The sequence below is a fragment of the Triturus cristatus genome, chromosome 6, assembly GCF_964204655.1.
Source record: "Triturus cristatus chromosome 6, aTriCri1.1, whole genome shotgun sequence".
NCBI lineage: Eukaryota > Metazoa > Chordata > Amphibia > Caudata > Salamandridae > Triturus > Triturus cristatus.
Window position 1 is genome coordinate 9,800,385 of NC_140589.1, and position 16,955 is coordinate 9,817,339.

The 16,955-nt window shown below is 56.8% G+C and overlaps 1 protein-coding gene across 1 annotated transcript in view; it reads left to right on the forward strand.

Annotated features, from left to right (window-relative positions):
• Window positions 1-502: 502 nt before the first annotated feature.
• RPL7L1 (ribosomal protein L7 like 1) overlaps window positions 503-16,955 on the forward strand; it is a 48,916-nt gene continuing 32,463 nt past the window's right edge. Inside the window, exons 1-4 of the mRNA XM_085610111.1 lie at window positions 503-619; window positions 12,555-12,663; window positions 16,191-16,354; window positions 16,601-16,738. Of these exons, the coding sequence (XP_085466237.1) occupies window positions 504-619; window positions 12,555-12,663; window positions 16,191-16,354; window positions 16,601-16,738 (527 nt within the window). The 5' untranslated portion in view covers window position 503. The remainder of the gene's footprint in view (window positions 620-12,554; window positions 12,664-16,190; window positions 16,355-16,600; window positions 16,739-16,955) is intronic.

Here is a 16,955-nt window from a genome sequence, read left to right on the forward strand (position 1 = left end):
ACATTATCAATCAGCATCCTTGTCTCGACTCCCTCTGTCCCTGCCACTACAGTTATTTACAATGCCAATAGCTTAAACTCGCGTAAATGCCAGACCTATTGCATTGCAAATACTTGCTCCTCTTGTAAGGTATCGTTTGCTACTTTTGTAACATGCTCACTTGTAATTTTCTCCTCATGTAACGTTACTGTTCCTATTGTGAAGCGGTTCTGACACCTTCGGGCAAAGTCCGCGCTACATAAAAACGCATAAACTAAATAAAAATAAAAAATTTTAGAAAAATACCTACCTCTAACTTTTACGCCCTACCACTTTCATAATTCACCAGCCGCCACTGTGTAACCAGCGAAACTCCGGTGACTGGTGTCGCGTGGCATTTTATAAGGTACGTGCAGGAGGGTACCTGCCAATCAATAAAGGCACGTCATCGCGTTTCCAATCCTTGCGTCCTGGTCGCCGTGGTAACGGTGGTCCGTCCTCTATTTCTCTACTTGTCCTTTTCTATGTTTACTGCTCCCGCAGAGCCGCTCGGTCTCGCAGCTGCTCCGGGTGACGTCTGCGCATGCGCGGTCTTTGAGCGGAAGTGTCGTCCCCACGCCCGCAAGATGGAGCCCGGAGAGTGAGTGCGGCGGGGGGAGGATCCGAGGCCATCCTGGGGTAGGGGGTCACTATGGGGGTGGAAGACGGAGGACAGGAGGTGGCCCACGGGGTGCAGGAGACGGGGCCTCCATACACACTAGGTAGGGTTGGAGGATCCGGGGTCACTATGGGGGGAGACGGAGGACAGAAGGGGCAGTGGGCCTCACAGGGTGCAGGAAACAGGGGTACCCATATATCAGAGTAGAAAGCGTGGCCACCCTCGGGACAGAGGGCCGCGGCCTCAAGTGCGGCCCCTGGATGACTAGAGGACCCCCCCCCCCCTGCACGTGTGATTCGGGGGCTGGAGGTGTGAAGGCCGGAGCCCCCCTGGATAGCTGGACCGGAGGTGCCAGGAGGAGGTCACAGGGTTCGGAGGCTTCGTGTGGAGGTAGGGGACCCCCGCCCTCAGCTGCTCCCCAACCCTGGGATGATCCCCTCCTGCACTAGAAGAGAGCCCCAGTGATGGCCATAAGAAGCCCCGTGGGTGAGGGTGCGGCTCCCTGTGCTGTGACGGGATCTCCTCTGGGGTGAGGGTGCTGCTCCCTGTGCAGTGACAGGACCTCCCATTGGTGAGGGTGCTGCGCCATGTGATGTGACAGGATCTCCCCTGGGGTGAGAGTGCTGCTCCCCGCGACGGTATCTCCTGTGGGTGAGAGTGCTGCTCCATGTGCTGTGACAGGACCTCCTGTGGGTGAGGGTGCTGTGACCGGATCTCCCCTGACGTTAGAGTGCTGCTCCCTGTGACAGGATCTCGTGGGGGTGCGGGTCCTGCTACCTGTGACAGGATCTCCCGTGGGGTGAGGGTGCTGCTCCCTGTGACAGGATCTTGTGTGGGTGACGGCTCTGCTCCCTGTAACAGGACCTCCTGTGGGGTGAGGGTGCTGCTCCCTGTGCTATGCAGTACAAAAGGGGGTGATGATGGACGGAGCATCAGAACCAATCAAACACTCACACCCAGTCAACAGATCTGGGTTTGATCCATCACCGTTCTTTAGCCCACTCTGCCACCCCAGTTCAGACATGGCCATATGCAAATCAGTCTGACCCTGTGCTATGACAGGATCTCCCCTGTGGGTGAGAGTGCTACTTCCTGTGACAGGATTTCCTGTGGGTGAGGGTGCTGCTCCCTGTGACGGGATCTTGTGTGGGTTAGGGTGCTGCTCCCTGTGACACGATCTCCCGTGGGGTGAGGGTGTTGCTCTCTGTGACAGGAACTAGTGTGGGTGACGGTCCTGCTCCCTGTGACAGGATCTCTCGTGGGGTGAGGCTGCGGCTCCATGTGCTTTGACAAGATCTCCCGTGGGGTGAGGGTGCGGCTCCCTGTGCTGTGACGGGATCTCTCGTTGGGTGGAGATGCTGCACCCTGGACTGTGACAGGATCTCCTATTGGGTAAGGGTGCTGCTCCCTGTGCTGTGACAGGATCTCCTGTGGGGTGAGGGTGCTGCTCCATGTGCCTTGACAGGACCTCCCGTGGGTGAGGGTGCTGCTTTCTGTGCTGTGACAGGATCTTCTCTGGGGTGAGGGTGCTTCTCCCTGTGCTGTGACAGGATCTCCCGTAGGGTGAGGTTGCTGCTCCCTGTGCTGTGACAGGATCTTCTCTGGGGTGAGGGTGCTGCTCCCTGTGTTGTGACAGCACCTCCCGTGGGGTGAGGGTGCTGCACCCTGGTCTGTGACAGGATCTCATGTGGGGTGAGGGTGCTGCTCCATGTGCTGTGACAGGATCTCCCGTGGGGTGAGGGTGCTGCACCCTGGTCTGTGACAGGACCTCCCGTGGGGTGAGGGTGCTGCTCCCTGTGCTGTGACAGGATCTCCTGTGGGGTGAGGGTGCTGCTCCCCATGCTGTGACAGGATCTCCTGTGGGGTGAGGGTGGTACTCCCTGTGCTGTGACAGGATCTCCCGTGGATGAGGGTGCTGCTCCCTGTGCTGTGACAGGGTCTCCTGTGGGGTGATGGTGCTGCTCCCTGTCCTGTGACAGGATCTTGTGTGGGTGATGGTTCTGCTCCTTGTGACAGGATCTCCTATGGGGTGAGAGTCCTGCTCCCTGTGACAGGATCTCCTATGGGGTGAGAGTCCTGCTCCCTGTGCTGTGGGGTGAGGGTGCTGCTCCCTGTGCTCTGACAGGATCTCCTGTGTGTGAGTGCTGCTGCCTGTGACAGGATCTCCTGTGTGTGAGTGCTGCTGCCTGTGACAGGATCTCGTGAGGGTGTTGCTCCCTGTGACAGGATCTCGTGTGGGTGCTGCTCCCAGTGACAGGATCTTGTGAGGGTGATGCTCCCTGTGACAGGATCTTCCATGGTGTGAGGGTGCGGCTACTTGTGCTGTGACGGGATCTCCCGTGGGATGAGGGTGCGGCACCCTGTGGTGTGACAGGATCTTCTCTGCGGTGAGGGTGCTGCTCCCTGTGCTGTGACAGGATCTTCTCTGGGGTGAGGCTCCCTGTGCTGTGACAGGATCTCCTGTGCCGTGACAGGGCCTCCTGTGGGTGAGGGTGCTGCTTTCTGTGCTGTGACAGGATCTTCTCTGGGGTGGGGTGTTGCTCCCTGTGCTGTGACAGGATCTCCGGGGGGTGAGGGTGCCGCTCCCGTGCTGTGACAGGATCTCCCGTGGGTGAAGGTGCTGTGACCAGATCTCCCCTGGCGTGAGAGTGCTGCTCCCTGTGACTGGATCTCCTGTGGGTGAGAGTGCTGCTCCCTGTGCTGTGACAGGATCTCCTCTGGGTAGATGGTGCTGCTCCCTGTGCTGTGACAGGATCTACTCTGGGGTTGAGAGTGCTGCTCCCTGTGCTGTGACAGGATCTCCCGTGGGTGAGAGTGCTGCTCCCTGTGAAGGATCTCGTGTGGGTGCGGGTCCTGCTACCGGTGACAGGATCTCCTGTGGGGTGAGGGTGCTGCTCCCTGTGACAGGATCTTGTGTGGGTGACGGCTCTGCTCCCTGTGACAGGATTTCCTGTGGGGTGAGGGTCCTGCTCCCTGTGACAGGATCTCCTGTGGGGTGAGGGTGCTGCTCCCTGTGCTATGACAGGATCTCCCGTGGGGTGAGGGTGCGGCGCTCTCTGCTGTGACAGGATTTCTCGTTGGGTGGAGATGCTGCACCCTGGGCTGTGACAGGATCTCCTATTGGGTGAGGGTGCTGCTCCCTGTGCTGTGACAGGATCTCCTCTGGAGTGAGGATGCTGCTCCATGTGCTGTGACAGGATCTCCCGTAGGGTGAGGTTGCTGCTCCCTGTGCTGTGACAGGATCTTCTCTGGGTTGAGGGTGCTGCTCCCTGTGACAGGATTTCCTGTGGGTGAGAGTGCTGCTCCTGTGACGGGATCTTGTGTGGGTGAGGGTGCTGCTCCCTGTGACAGGATCTCCCGTGGGGTGAGGGTGTTGCTGTGTGTGACAGGAACTAGTGTGGGTGAGGGTCCTGCTCCCTGTGACAGGATCTCTCGTTAGGTGAGGCTGCGGCTCCCTATGCTTTGACAGGATCTCCCGTGGGGTGAGGGTATGGCTCCCTGTGCTGTGACAGCATCTCTCGTTGGGTGGAGATGCTGCACCCTGGGCTGTGACAGGATCTCCTATTGGGTAAGGGTGCTGCTCCCTGTGCTGTGACAGGATCTTCTCTGGAGTGAGGGTGCTGCTTCCTGTGCTGTGACAGGATCTCCTGTAGGGTGAGGTTGCTGCTCCCTATGCTGTGACAGGATCTCCTCTGGGGTGAGGGTGCTGCTTCCTGTGCTGTGACATGATCTCCCGTGGGGTGAGGGTGCTGCTCCATGTGCCTTGACAGGACCTCCCGTGGGTGAGGGTGCTGCTTTCTGTGCTGTGACAGGATCTTCTCTGGGGTGAGGGTGCTTCTTCCTGTGCTGTGACAGGATCTTCTCTGGGGTGAGGGTGCTTCTTCCTGTGCTGTGACAGGATCTTCTCTGGGGTGAGGGTGCTGCTCCCTGTGTTGTGACAGCACCTCCCGTGGGGTGAGGGTGCTGCACCCTGGTCTGTGACACGATCTCCTGTGGGGTGAGGGTGCTGCTCCATGTGCTGTGACAGGATCTCCCGTGGGGTGAGGGTGATGCTCCCCATGCTGTGACAGGATCTCCTGTGGGTGAGGGTGGTGCTCCCTGTGCTGTGGCAGGATCTCCTCTGGGGTGAGGGTGGTGCTCCATGTGCTGTGACAGGATCTCCCGTTGGTGAGGGTGCTGCTCCCTGTGCTGTGGCAGGATCTCCCGTGGGGTGAGGGTGCTGCTCCCTGTGACAGGATCTTGTGTGGGTCACGGTTCTGCTCCCTGTGACAGGATCTCCTGTGGGGCGAGAGTCCTGCTCCCTGTGACAGGATCTCACGTGGGGTGAGGGTGCTGCTCCCTGTGCTGTGGGCTGAGGGTGCTGCTCCCTGTGCTCTGACAGGATCTTCTGTGTGTGAGTCCTGCTGCCTGTGACAGGATCTCCTGTGTGAGTGCTGCTGCCTGTGACAGGATCTCGTGAGGGTGTTGCTCTCTGTGACAGGATCTTGTGTGGGTGAGGGTCCTGCTCCCTGTGACAGGATCTTCCATGGGGTGAGGGTGCGGCTACTTGTGTTGTGACGGGATCTCCCGTGGGGTGAGGGTGCGTCACCCTGTGGTGTGACAGGATCTTCTCTGGGGTGAGGGTGCTGCTCCCTGTGCTGTGACAGGATCTCCTGTGCCTTGACAGGGCCTCCTGTGGGTGAGGGTGCTGCTTTCTGTGCTGTGACAGGATCTTCTCTGGGGTGGGGGTGCTGCTCCCTGTGCTGTGACAGGATCTCCCAAGAGGTGTGGGTGGTGCTACCTGTGCTGTGACAGCACCCCGTGGGGTGAGGATGCTGCACCCTGGTCTGTGACAGGATCTCCCCTGACGTGAGAGTGCTGCTCCCTGTGACGGGATCTCCTGTGGGTGAGGGTGCTGCTCCCTGTGCTGTGACAGGATCTTCTCTGGGGTGAGGGTGCTGCTCCCTGTGCTGTGACAGGATCTTCTCTGGGGTGAGGGTGCTTCTCCCTGTGCTGTGACAGGATCTCCAATGGGCTGGGGGTACTGCTCTCTGTGCTGTGGCAGGATCTCCTATGGGGCGCGGGTACTGCACCCTGTACTGTGACAGGATCTCCTATGGGGCGCAGGTACTGCACCCTGTACTGTGACAGGATCTCCTATGGGGCGCAGGTACTGCACCCTGTACTGTGACAGGATCTCCTCTACAGTGAGGGTGCTGCTCCCTGTGCTGTGACAGGATCTCCCTGAGGTAAGGGTGCTGCTCCCTGCGCTGTGACAGAATCTCCATTTGGGGTGAGGGTACTGCTCCCTGTGCCATGACAGGATCTCCTACGGTGAGGGTGCTGCTTGCTGTGACAGGATTTCCCTGGGGTGAGGGTGCTGCTCCATGTGTTGTGACAGGATCTCCCTGGGGTGAGGGTGCTGCACCCTGTGCTGTGACAGGGTCTGCTCTGGGGCACGGGTACTGCACCCTGTACTGTGACTGGATCTCCTCTGGGGTGAGGGTGCTGCTCCCTGCGCTGTGACAAGATCTCCTGTGGGGTGATGGTGCTGCTCCCTGTGCTGTGCCAGGATCTGCTCTGGGGTGAGGGTGCTGCTCCCTCTGCTGTGACAGGATCTTCCATGTGGCGAGGGTACTGCTCCCTCTGCTGTGACAGGATCTTCTATGGGGTGAGGGTGCTGCACCGTGGGCTGTGACAGGATCTCCCGTGGGTGAGGGTGCCGCTCCCTGTGACAGGATCTCCCGTGGGTGAGGGTGCTGCTCCCTGTGCTGTGACTGGATCTCCCAAGAGGTGTGGGTGGTGCTCCCTGTGCTGTGACAGGATCTCCTGTGGGGTGAGGGTGCTGCGACAGGAGCTCCTGTGTGGCGAGGGTGCTGCTCCCTGTGCTGTGACGGGATCTCCTCTGGGGTGAGGGTGCTGCTCCCTGTGCAGTGACAGGACCTCCCATTGGTGAGGGTGCTGCGCCATGTGATGTGACAGGATCTCCCCTGGGGTGAGAGTGCTGCTCCCCGCGACGGTATCTCGTGTGGGTGAGGGTGTTGCTCCCTGTGCTGTGACAGGATCTCCTATTGGGTGAGGGTGCTGCTCCCTGTGCTGTGACAGGTTCTCCCTGGGGTGAGGGTGCTACCCCATGCACTGTGACAGGATCTCATCTGGGGTGAGGGTGCTGCTCCCTGTGCTGTGACAGGATCTCACATGGGGTGAGGGCGATGCTCCCTGTGCTGTGACTGAATCTCCCGTGGGTGAGGGTGCTGCACCCTGGGCTGTGACAGGGTCTGCTCTGGGGTTGAGGGTGCTGCTCCCTGTGCTGTGACAGGATCTCCCGTGGGTGAGGGTGCTGTGACCAGATCTCCCCTGGCGTGAGAGTGCTGCTCCCCATGACGGGATCTCCTGTGGGTGAGAGTGCTGCTCCCTGTGCTGTGACAGGATCTCCTCTGGGGTAAGGGTGCTGCTCCATGTGCTGTGACAGGACCTCCTGTGGGTAAGGGTGCTGTGACCGGATCTCCCCTGACGTTAGAGTGCTGCTCCCTGTGACGGGATCTCGTGTGGGTGAGGGTCCTGCTCCCTGTGACAGGATCTCGTGTGGGTGCGGGTCCTGCTACCTGTGACAGGATCTCCCGTGGGGTGAGGGTGCTGCTCCCTGTGACAGGATCTTGTGTGGGTGACGGCTCTGCTCCCTGTGACAGGACAAAAGGGGGTGGTGATGGACGGAGCATCAGAACCAATCAAACACTCACACCCAGTCAACAGATCTGGGTTTGATCCATCACCGTTCTTTAGCCCACTCTGCCACCCCAGTTCAGACATGGCAATATGCAAATCAGTCTGACCCTGTGCTATGACAGGATCTCCCCTGTGGGTGAGAGTGCTACTCCCTGTGACAGGATTTCCTGTGGGTGAGAGTGCTGCTCCCTGTGACGGGATCTCGTGTGGGTGAGGGTGCTGCTCTCTGTGACGGGATCTTGTGTGGGTTAGGGTGCTGCTCCCTGTGACACGATCTCCCGTGGGGTGAGGGTGTTGCTCTCTGTGACAGGAACTAGTGTGGGTGACGGTCCTGCTCCCTGTGACAGGATCTCTCGTGGGGTGAGGCTGCGGCTCCATGTGCTTTGACAGGATCTCCCGTGGGGTGAGGGTGCGGCTCCCTGTGCTGTGACGGGATCTCTCGTTGGGTGGAGATGCTGCACCCTGGACTGTGACAGGATCTCCTATTGGGTAAGGGTGCTGCTCCCTGTGCTGTGACAGGATCTCCTCTGGAGTGAGGGTGCTGCTCCCTGTGCTGTGACATGATCTCCTGTGGGGTGAGGGTGCTGCTCCATGTGCCTTGACAGGACCTCCCGTGGGTGAGGGTGCTGCTTTCTGTGCTGTGACAGGATCTTCTCTGGGGTGAGGGTGCTTCTCCCTGTGCTGTGACAGTATCTCCCGTAGGGTGAGGTTGCTGCTCCCTGTGCTGTGACAGCACCTCCCGTGGGGTAAGGGTGCTGCACCCTGGTCTGTGACAGGATCTCCTGTGGGGTGAGGGTGCTGCTCCATGTGCTGTGACAGGATCTCCCGTGGGGTGAGGGTGACGCTCCCCATGCTGTGACAGGATCTCCTATGGGTGAGGGTGGTGCTCCCTGTGCTGTGGCAGGATCTCCTCTGGGGTGAGGGTGGTGCTCCATGTGCTGTGACAGGATCTCCCGTTGGTGAGGGTGCTGCTCCCTGTGCTGTGGCAGGATCTCCCGTGGGGTGAGGGTGCTGCTCCCTGTGACAGGATCTTGTGTGGGTGACGGTTCTGCTCCCTGTGACAGGATCTCCTGTGGGGCGAGAGTCCTGCTCCCTGTGACAGGATCTCACGTGGGGTGAGGGTGCTGCTCCCTGTGCTGTGGGCTGAGGGTGCTGCTCCCTGTGCTCTGACAGGATCTCCTGTGTGAGTGCTGCTGCCTGTGACAGGATCTCGTGAGGGTGTTGCTCTCTGTGACAGGATCTTGTGTGGGTGAGGGTCCTGCTCCCTGTGACAGGATCTTCCATGGGGTGAGGGTGCGGCTACTTGTGCTGTGACGGGATCTCCCGTGGGGTGAGGGTGCGGCACCCTGTGGTGTGACATGATCTTCTCTGGGGTGAGGGTGCTGCTCCCTGTGCTGTGACAGGATCTCCTGTGCCTTGACAGGGCCTCCTGTGGGTGAGGGTGCTGCTTTCTGTGCTGTGACAGGATCTTCTCTGGGGTGGGGGTGCTGCTCCCTGTGCTGTGACAGGATCTCCTCTGGGGTGAGGGTGCTGCTTTCTGTGCTGTGACAGGATCTCATCTGGGGTGAGGGTGCTGCTCCCTGTGCTGTGACAGGATCTCCCAAGAGGTGTGGGTGGTGCTACCTGTGCTGTGACAGCACCCCGTGGGGTGAGGATGCTGCACCCTGGTCTGTGACAGGATCTCCCCTGACGTGAGAGTGCTGCTCCCTGTGACGGGATCTCCTGTGGGTGAGGGTGCTGCTCCCTGTGCTGTGACAGGATCTTCTCTGGGGTGAGGGTGCTGCTCCCTGTGCTGTGACAGGATCTTCTCTGGGGTGAGGGTGCTTCTCCCTGTGCTGTGACAGGATCTCCAATGGGCTGGGGGTGCTGCTCTCTGTGCTGTGGCAGGATGTGCTCTGGGGTGAGGGTGCTGCTCCCATGCGCTGTGACAGGATCTCCTATGGGGCGCAGGTACTGCACCCTGTACTGTGACAGGATCTCCTCTACGGTGAGGGTGCTGCTCCCTGTGCTGTGACAGGATCTCCCTGAGGTAAGGGTGCTGCTCCCTGCGCTGTGACGGGATCTCCTGTTGGGGTGAGGGTGCTGCACCCTGCGCTGTGACAGGATCTCCATTTGGGGTGAGGGTACTGCTCCCTGTGCCATGACAGGATCTCCTACGGTGAGGGTGCTGCTTGCTGTGACAGGATTTCCCTGGGGTGAGGGTGCTGCTCCATGTGTTGTGACAGGATCTCCCTGGGGTGAGGGTCTTGCACCCTGTGCTGTGACAGGGTCTCCTCTGGGGCACGGGTACTGCACCCTGTACTGTGACTGGATCTCCTCTGGGGTGAGGGTGCTGCTCCCTGTGCTGTGACAGGATCTTCGTTGGGGTGAGGGTGCTGCTCCCTGCGCTGTGACAAGATCTCCTGTGGGGCGATGGTGCTGCTCCCTGTGCTGTGCCAGGATCTGCTCTGGGGTGAGGGTGCTGCTCCCTCTGCTGTGACAGGATCTTCCATGTGGCGAGGGTACTGCTCCCTCTGCTGTGACAGGGTCTCCCGTGTGGCGAGGGTGCTGCTCCCTGTGCTGTGACAGGATCTCCCAAGAGGCGAGGGTGCTGCTCCATGCGCTGTGACAGGATCTCCCGTGTGGCGAGGGTGCTGCTCCCTGTGCTGTGACAGGATCTCCCAAGAGGCGAGGGTGATGCTCCCTGTGCTGTGGCTGGATCTCCCGTGGGTGAGGGTGATGCTCCATGCGCTGTGACAGGATCTTCCATGTCGCGAGGGTACTGCTCCCTATGCTGTGACAGGATCTCCCGTGGGGTGAGGGTGCTGCTCCCTATGCTGTGACAGGATCTCCCGTGGGGTGAGGGTCCTGCTCCCTGTGCTGTGACAGGATCTCCCGTGGGTGAGGGTGATGCTCCATGCGCTGTGACAGGATCTCCCGTGGGGTGAGGGTGCTGCTCCCTGTGCTCTGACAGCTCCTCCCGTGGGGTGAGGGTGCTGCTCCCCGGGCTGTGACAGGATCTCCCGTGTGGCGAGGGTGCTGCTCCCTGTGCTGTGACAGGATCTTCTATGGGGTGAGGGTGCTGCACCGTGGGCTGTGACAGGATCTCCCGTGGGTGAGGGTGCCGCTCCCTGTGACAGGATCTCCCGTGGGTGAGGGTGCTGCTCCCTGTGCTGTGACTGGATCTCCCAAGAGGTGTGGGTGGTGCTCCCTGTGCTGTGACAGGATCTCCTGTGGGGTGAGGGTGCTGCGACAGGAGCTCCTGTGTGGCGAGGGTGCTGCTCCCTGTGCTGTGACAGGTTCTCCTCTGGGGTGAGGGTGCTGCTCCCTGTGCTGTGACAAGATCTCCTGTGGGGTGATGGTGCTGCTCCCTGTGCTGTGCCAGGATCTGCTCTGGGGTGAGGGTGCTGCTCCCTCTGCTGTGACAGGATCTTCCATGTGGCGAGGGTACTGCTCCCTCTGCTGTGACAGGATCTTCTATGGGGTGAGGGTGCTGCACCCCGGGCTGTGACAGGATCTCCCGTGGGTGAGGGTGCTGCTCCCTGTGCTGTAACTGGACCTTCCGTGGGTGAGGGTGCTGCTCCCTGTGCTGTGACAGGATCTCCCGTGGGGTGAGGGTGCTGCTCTCTGTGCTGTGACTGGATCTCCCGTGGGTGAGGGTGATGCTCCATGCGCTGTGACAGGATCTCCTGTGGGGTGAGGGTGCTGCTCCCTGTGCTGTGGCTGGATCTCCTTTGGGTGATGGTGCTGCTCCCTGTGCTGTGACAGGATCTCCCGTGTGGCGAGGGTGCTGCTCCCTGTGCTGTGACAGGATCTCCCAAGAGGCGAGGGTGCTGCTCCATGCGCTGTGACAGGATCTCCCGTGTGGCGAGGGTGCTGCTCCCTGTGCTGTGACAGGATCTCCCAAGAGGCGAGGGTGATGCTCCATGCGCTGTGACAGGATCTCCCGTGTGACGAGGGTGCTGCTCCCTGTGCTGTGGCTGGATCTCCCGTGGGTGAGGGTGATGCTCCATGCGCTGTGACAGGATCTTCCATGTGGCGAGGGTACTGCTCCCTATGCTGTGACAGGATCTCCCGTGGGGTGAGGGTGCTGCTCCCTATGCTGTGACAGGATCTCCCGTGGGGTGAGGGTCCTGCTCCCTGTGCTGTGACAGGATCTCCCGTGGGTGAGGGTGATGCTCCATGCGCTGTGACAGGATCTTCCATGTGGCGAGGGTGCTGCTCCCTGTGCTGTGGCTGGATCTCCCGTGGGTGAGGGTGATGCTCCATGCGCTGTGACAGGATCTTCCATGTGGCGAGGGTACTGCTCCCTATGCTGTGACAGGATCTCCCGTGGGGTGAGGGTGCTGCTCCCTATGCTGTGACAGGATCTCCCGTGGGGTGAGGGTCCTGCTCCCTGTGCTGTGACAGGATCTCCCGTGGGTGAGGGTGATGCTCCATGCGCTGTGACAGGATCTCCCGTGGGGTGAGGGTGCTGCTCCCTGTGCTCTGACAGCTCCTCCCGTGGGGTGAGGGTGCTGCTCCCCGGGCTGTGACAGGATCTCCCGTGTGGCGAGGGTGCTGCTCCCTGTGCTGTGACAGGATCTCCTGTGAGGTGAGGGTGCTGCTCCATGCGCTGTGACAGGATCTCCCGTGTGGCGAGGGTGCTGCTCCCTGTGCTGTGACAGGATCTCCCAAGAGGCGAGGGTGATGCTCCTTGCGCTGTGACAGGATCTCCCAAGTGGCGAGGGTGCTGCGTCTTAGTAATCCTAGAGTTCACAGTATTTGGTTCCTAGTGGTCAGGTCCAGCTTAACCAGGCAGCAGGAGGTCCATGTCTGTTGGATCTCCATCCTTTTCCATAAGAAACAAGGAGTTCTCTGGCCGACGCGTAGGAGCTGGAGACGCCCTTTGCTGGTAAGGGCAGCAGGGAGCTTCCTGGTCTAACATCAGCAGCACCCAACCGGCAGGTCCTCGTGGGGCTCAGTGGCTTATGGGGACCCTCCCTCCAGCAACAGTTGTGTTCGTGCTCCCTGCTCTACTTATTTAAGCTGTAGTCCATGGTCGATCGATGGAGGTCATTTGCACCTTGGTTTAGGAGCGAGGGCTCCTGGTGAAGCATGGCAGTGGTGTTCCTATATGCCATGGCTGCACAGCTGGATGTAGCTAAAGGGATGCAGCAGCGCTGGCAAGGCAGGTAGATGGATTCAGATTCTTCCCTAACCTGACACTTATCTTGTCTCAATTTCCCTCCAGACCCAGGAGGAAGATCCCACTGGTGCCAGAGAATCTGCTGAAGAAGAGGAAAACCTACCAAGCCATCAAAGCCACCCAGGCAAAGCTTGCACTGCAAGAGAAAAAAAGGGTAAGTGCTCTGACGAGGTGCGTGGAGCTTCAGCTCACCTCTTCAGAGAAGGTTGAATGCCAAAGAGATGGGTTGGAGGAAGTGCTCCATGGGTGACTTGTTCATGGTACAGTAGGGGAGGATGAGGGGCAAAGAACCACGAGTGAACAATTCAGTGCAAGATAAGGGGAAAGAACTACCAGTGACCCATTCCTTGCAGGATAAGGGGCAAAGGACTACCAGTGACCCATTCCATGCAGGATAAGGGGCAAAGGACTGCCAGTGACCCATTCCATGCAGGATAAGGGGCAAAGAACTACCAGTGACCCATTCCATGCAGGATAAGGGGCAAAGGACTACCAGTGACCCATTCCATGCAGGATAAGGGGCAAAGAACTACCAGTGACCCATTCCATGCAAGATAAGGGGCAAAGAACTACCAGTGACCCATTCCATGCAGGATAAGGGGCAAAGAACTACCAGTGAACCATTCCGTGCAGGATAAGGGGCAAAGAACTATCAGTGAACCATTCCGTGCAGGATAAGGGGCAAAGAACTACCAGTGACCCGTTCCATGCAGGATAAGGGGCAAAGGACTACCAGTGAACCATTCCATGCAGGATAAGGGGCAAAGAACTACCAGTGACCCATTCCATGCAGGATAAGGGGCAAAGAACTACCAGTGAACCATTCCGTGCAGGATAAGGGGCAAAGAACTATCAGTGAACCATTCCGTGCAGGATAAGGGGCAAAGAACTACCAGTGACCCATTCCATGCAGGATAAGGGGCAAAGGACTACCAGTGAGCCATTCCATGCAGGATAAGGGGCAAAGAACTACCAGTGACCCATTCCATGCAGGATAAGGGGCAAAGAACTACCAGTGACCCATTCCATGCAGGATAAGGGGCAAAGGACTACCAGTGACCCATTCCATGCAGGATAAGGGGCAAAGAACTACCAGTGAACCATTCCATGCAGGATAAGGGGCAAAGCACTACCAGTGAACCATTCCGTGCAGGATAAGGGGCAAAGAACTACCAGTGACCCATTCCATGCAGGATAAGGGGCAAAGAACTACCAGTGAACCATTCCGTGCAGGATAAGGGGCAAAGCACTACCAGTGAACCATTCCGTGCAGGATAAGGGGCAAAGAACTACCAGTGACCCATTCCATGCAGGATAAGGGGCAAAGAACTACCAGTGAACCATTCCGTGCAGGATAAGGGGCAAAGCACTACCAGTGAGCCATTCCATGCACGATAAGGGGCAAAGAACTACCAGTGAACCATTCAGTGCAAGAGAAGGGCAAAGAACTACCAGTGAACCATTCCGTGCAGGATAAGGGGCAAAGAACCACGAGTGAACCATTCCGTGCAGGATAAGGGGCAAAGAACTGCCAGTGACCCATTCCGTGCAGGATAAGGGGCAAAGAACTGCCAGTGACCCATTCCATGCAGGATATGGGGCAAAGAACTGCCAGTGACCCATACCGTGCAGGATAAGGGGCAAAGAACCACGAGTGAACCATTCAGTGCAGGATAAGGGGTAAAGAATCACGAGTGAGCGATTGCGTACAGGGTAGAGGGCAAAAAAAAACACATATGAGGTGTTTAGAGCAATGAAATTGATCCATTTGTGAAGTGCTCTGAGCACAGAATCAGCCAACGATCTACAGTTTGGTGGGAGCAGAGACACGTGCACTGGAACCCAGTGAAAGTCTTCCTCCTGATCCGATGGTGAGTGGAAGTTTCGTACTATGAGTGCTCCCCTGGAAGAAAGGGTTAGGTTCAGCTCGGTCTGCACAAAAGGTCTCCTTTGTCGCCAGTCAGTGCGTCTCCTTCTCCAGCATAGGGCGTAATGTAGGCTCACCTTCACAGGTGTACAGGGTCTGTGAGAGTTGGGTATAAAATTGAATGTTGTTAACAGACGGTGAAATAGTTTTAGGATGCTGCCTCTTCTGGATAGTTCCATATTTGTTCAGAGCTTGGATTTGCTTCTGCCTGTGGCTTGATCACAACGCAGGCTTCATTTTGAGAGTGTCAGAAAGGATTTCTGCAGACCGCGACACATTCAACTGTCTCTTCCTAGTAGAGCGGTGGCTTCTGTTGTCTGGTTTATGCTTCTGTCTGCCGGTGCCAGGATCTGGTGTTGTCTCCCTGTGTGCTCTGGCCTCTGATTCAGATGAGAGAGCTGCTCGAGACTGCACATTGGGGGTCCCAGATCTACGCTGTGCTGGGCATCAGGATTTAGAGATGCCTCCTCTTGGTGCATTATGTCGATGCAGGGTGTGAAGCCCTCTGCCTCATGAATGCTGTCACAGTGGGAGATGTGACTTCCACTTCAGTGGCACTCCAGGCAGGGTTTTAGCGTCGACCCTTGAGGGTCTTATTTTCTGATCTCACACAAAGCCTGACATGTACTTGGATTATGAAGGGTCCGGTCTTCCTTTCTGTTGTGCCGAGCTCAACTTTCCTTTAGCCATGCTCGCACAGGATTTGTGAATCTTGTAGATGAACTTGGGTGTGGGCGAGGCCTGTTAAGTCCTGGTCCTACAGAAAAAACACGCTAGATCTGCAGGGTATGCACCTGGCACCATAGAGGAGATGAGCTGTTCAGTAGAGTTCCTTTCCTGGCGCTCTCACTGTGTGCACTGTGACTTTCGGAGGCTTTATATCTTGGATACAGCACGGAGTCCACACCTTTTGAATTATAATTAGGGGTCCCGGTTTTATGGTATTTATTTTTGGGACATTTCCGTCTGTATTTATCCATATTTATTTTTTGACAACTTTATCTGTATTTATCCATATTTATTATGGGTTTTGTGAAAAAATAAAGCCAAAACTGGTATATTCCCGCATTTATTTAACCAATAAATATACAGTCATGCTTGAATGCCTGCTAGGTTTCAGAGATACGAACACCTGCAGAAGATAAATTAATGCACTTATATGAAAATATGCACATTTCAGCATCAGCCTTGTGCATATCTACTGCTGTTTAAGCCTCTTCACTAAAATCCCTTTCTTTTTTAAACCCCTTGCCTATCAATCCACAGAGTTATTGGCTTTGCAGTCATGGCAAAGTGTATTTAGGATCACTCAAAAGCACCCAATTTCCGTTTTTATCCACATTTAAAAATAAATACAGACAAGAAAATAAATGGTTTTCTGTCTGTATTTATCTGTAAAAATCAGTAAAAACGGAAAACAGGGAGCCTTAATTATAATCCAATAACTTTTGTGGCGCTAAGTTACTAAAAACCTCACTCAAGTGCTGCCATTGGGTACTTAGCTGTAGGCAAGCTCGATCCAAGCGACGGGCAATAAATCTTGCACCTTTCACTACCACAGAAGCTAATCCTCCCTGTTGGAGAGCTGTGTGTGCCAGGGTCAAAGTAGCAGCTGGGTGCGACAGGCTTAGGAGCGTTTTTCATGAAAACACTCTTCTCCTAGTGTTGTATGATCCACTTCTGACTACTTCATGGTTGTAGTTTTTGGGATTGCTGCTTCAAGAAACAAACATTGTTTTTTTTCTTTTCTTCAGGTTCAGAAAGGAAAACCACTCCGTTTCAAGCGCTTGGAGACTTTTTTGCGACACTCGCAGATAAGGCATCGTGATGAAGTTAGATTACATCGCATGGAAAAGAAACCCAAGGGACTCTCTCTACCAGAGGTGCAAAAGTTGGCATTTGTCGTGCGGATTGCAGAGTAAGTATCCATGCCTAATGGCTTCCTTTTTGAGTCTTCTACCAGCACACCGCTTCTCAACCATGATCGGATACATCTAAACTCTTAGTATAAGGCCCTCACTTGTTGGTGCTGGCCGCAGTGCATAATATTACATGGGCTTGTGGTGTCTCTCACCATCTCGTGGTGTTTCTTGCAAGTTAGTCTTGTTTCCTTGGTATTACTTGGGTTTGTTCTGTGGCTGACCTCTCTCTCTTACTCTCTCAGGATCAAAGGAGTCTGCCCCAGAGTGAGACGGGTGATTGAGCTCCTCCGTCTTAGAAAGATTTTCACCGGTGTCTTTGTCAAGCTGACTGCCTCCTCTGTGCGGATGCTGAAGACTATAGAGCCGTACGTGGCCTGGGGGTAAGTCATCTACAACCGTGGCTCTTGGATGTTTGCCCATTGCAGCGTACTCTGGTCCAGCCTGCCTGTGCTCCGTTGTTTTAGATTGGCGTCTGAATGTTTTTTTTTAGAAGTTGTAGTAAAGCCATTAATATTTAGGTCAGACACGGTGGTGTGATTGACGTTTTGTGTTCAATAACAAGTACATACGACTGCTAATCTTACTAAATTGCACATT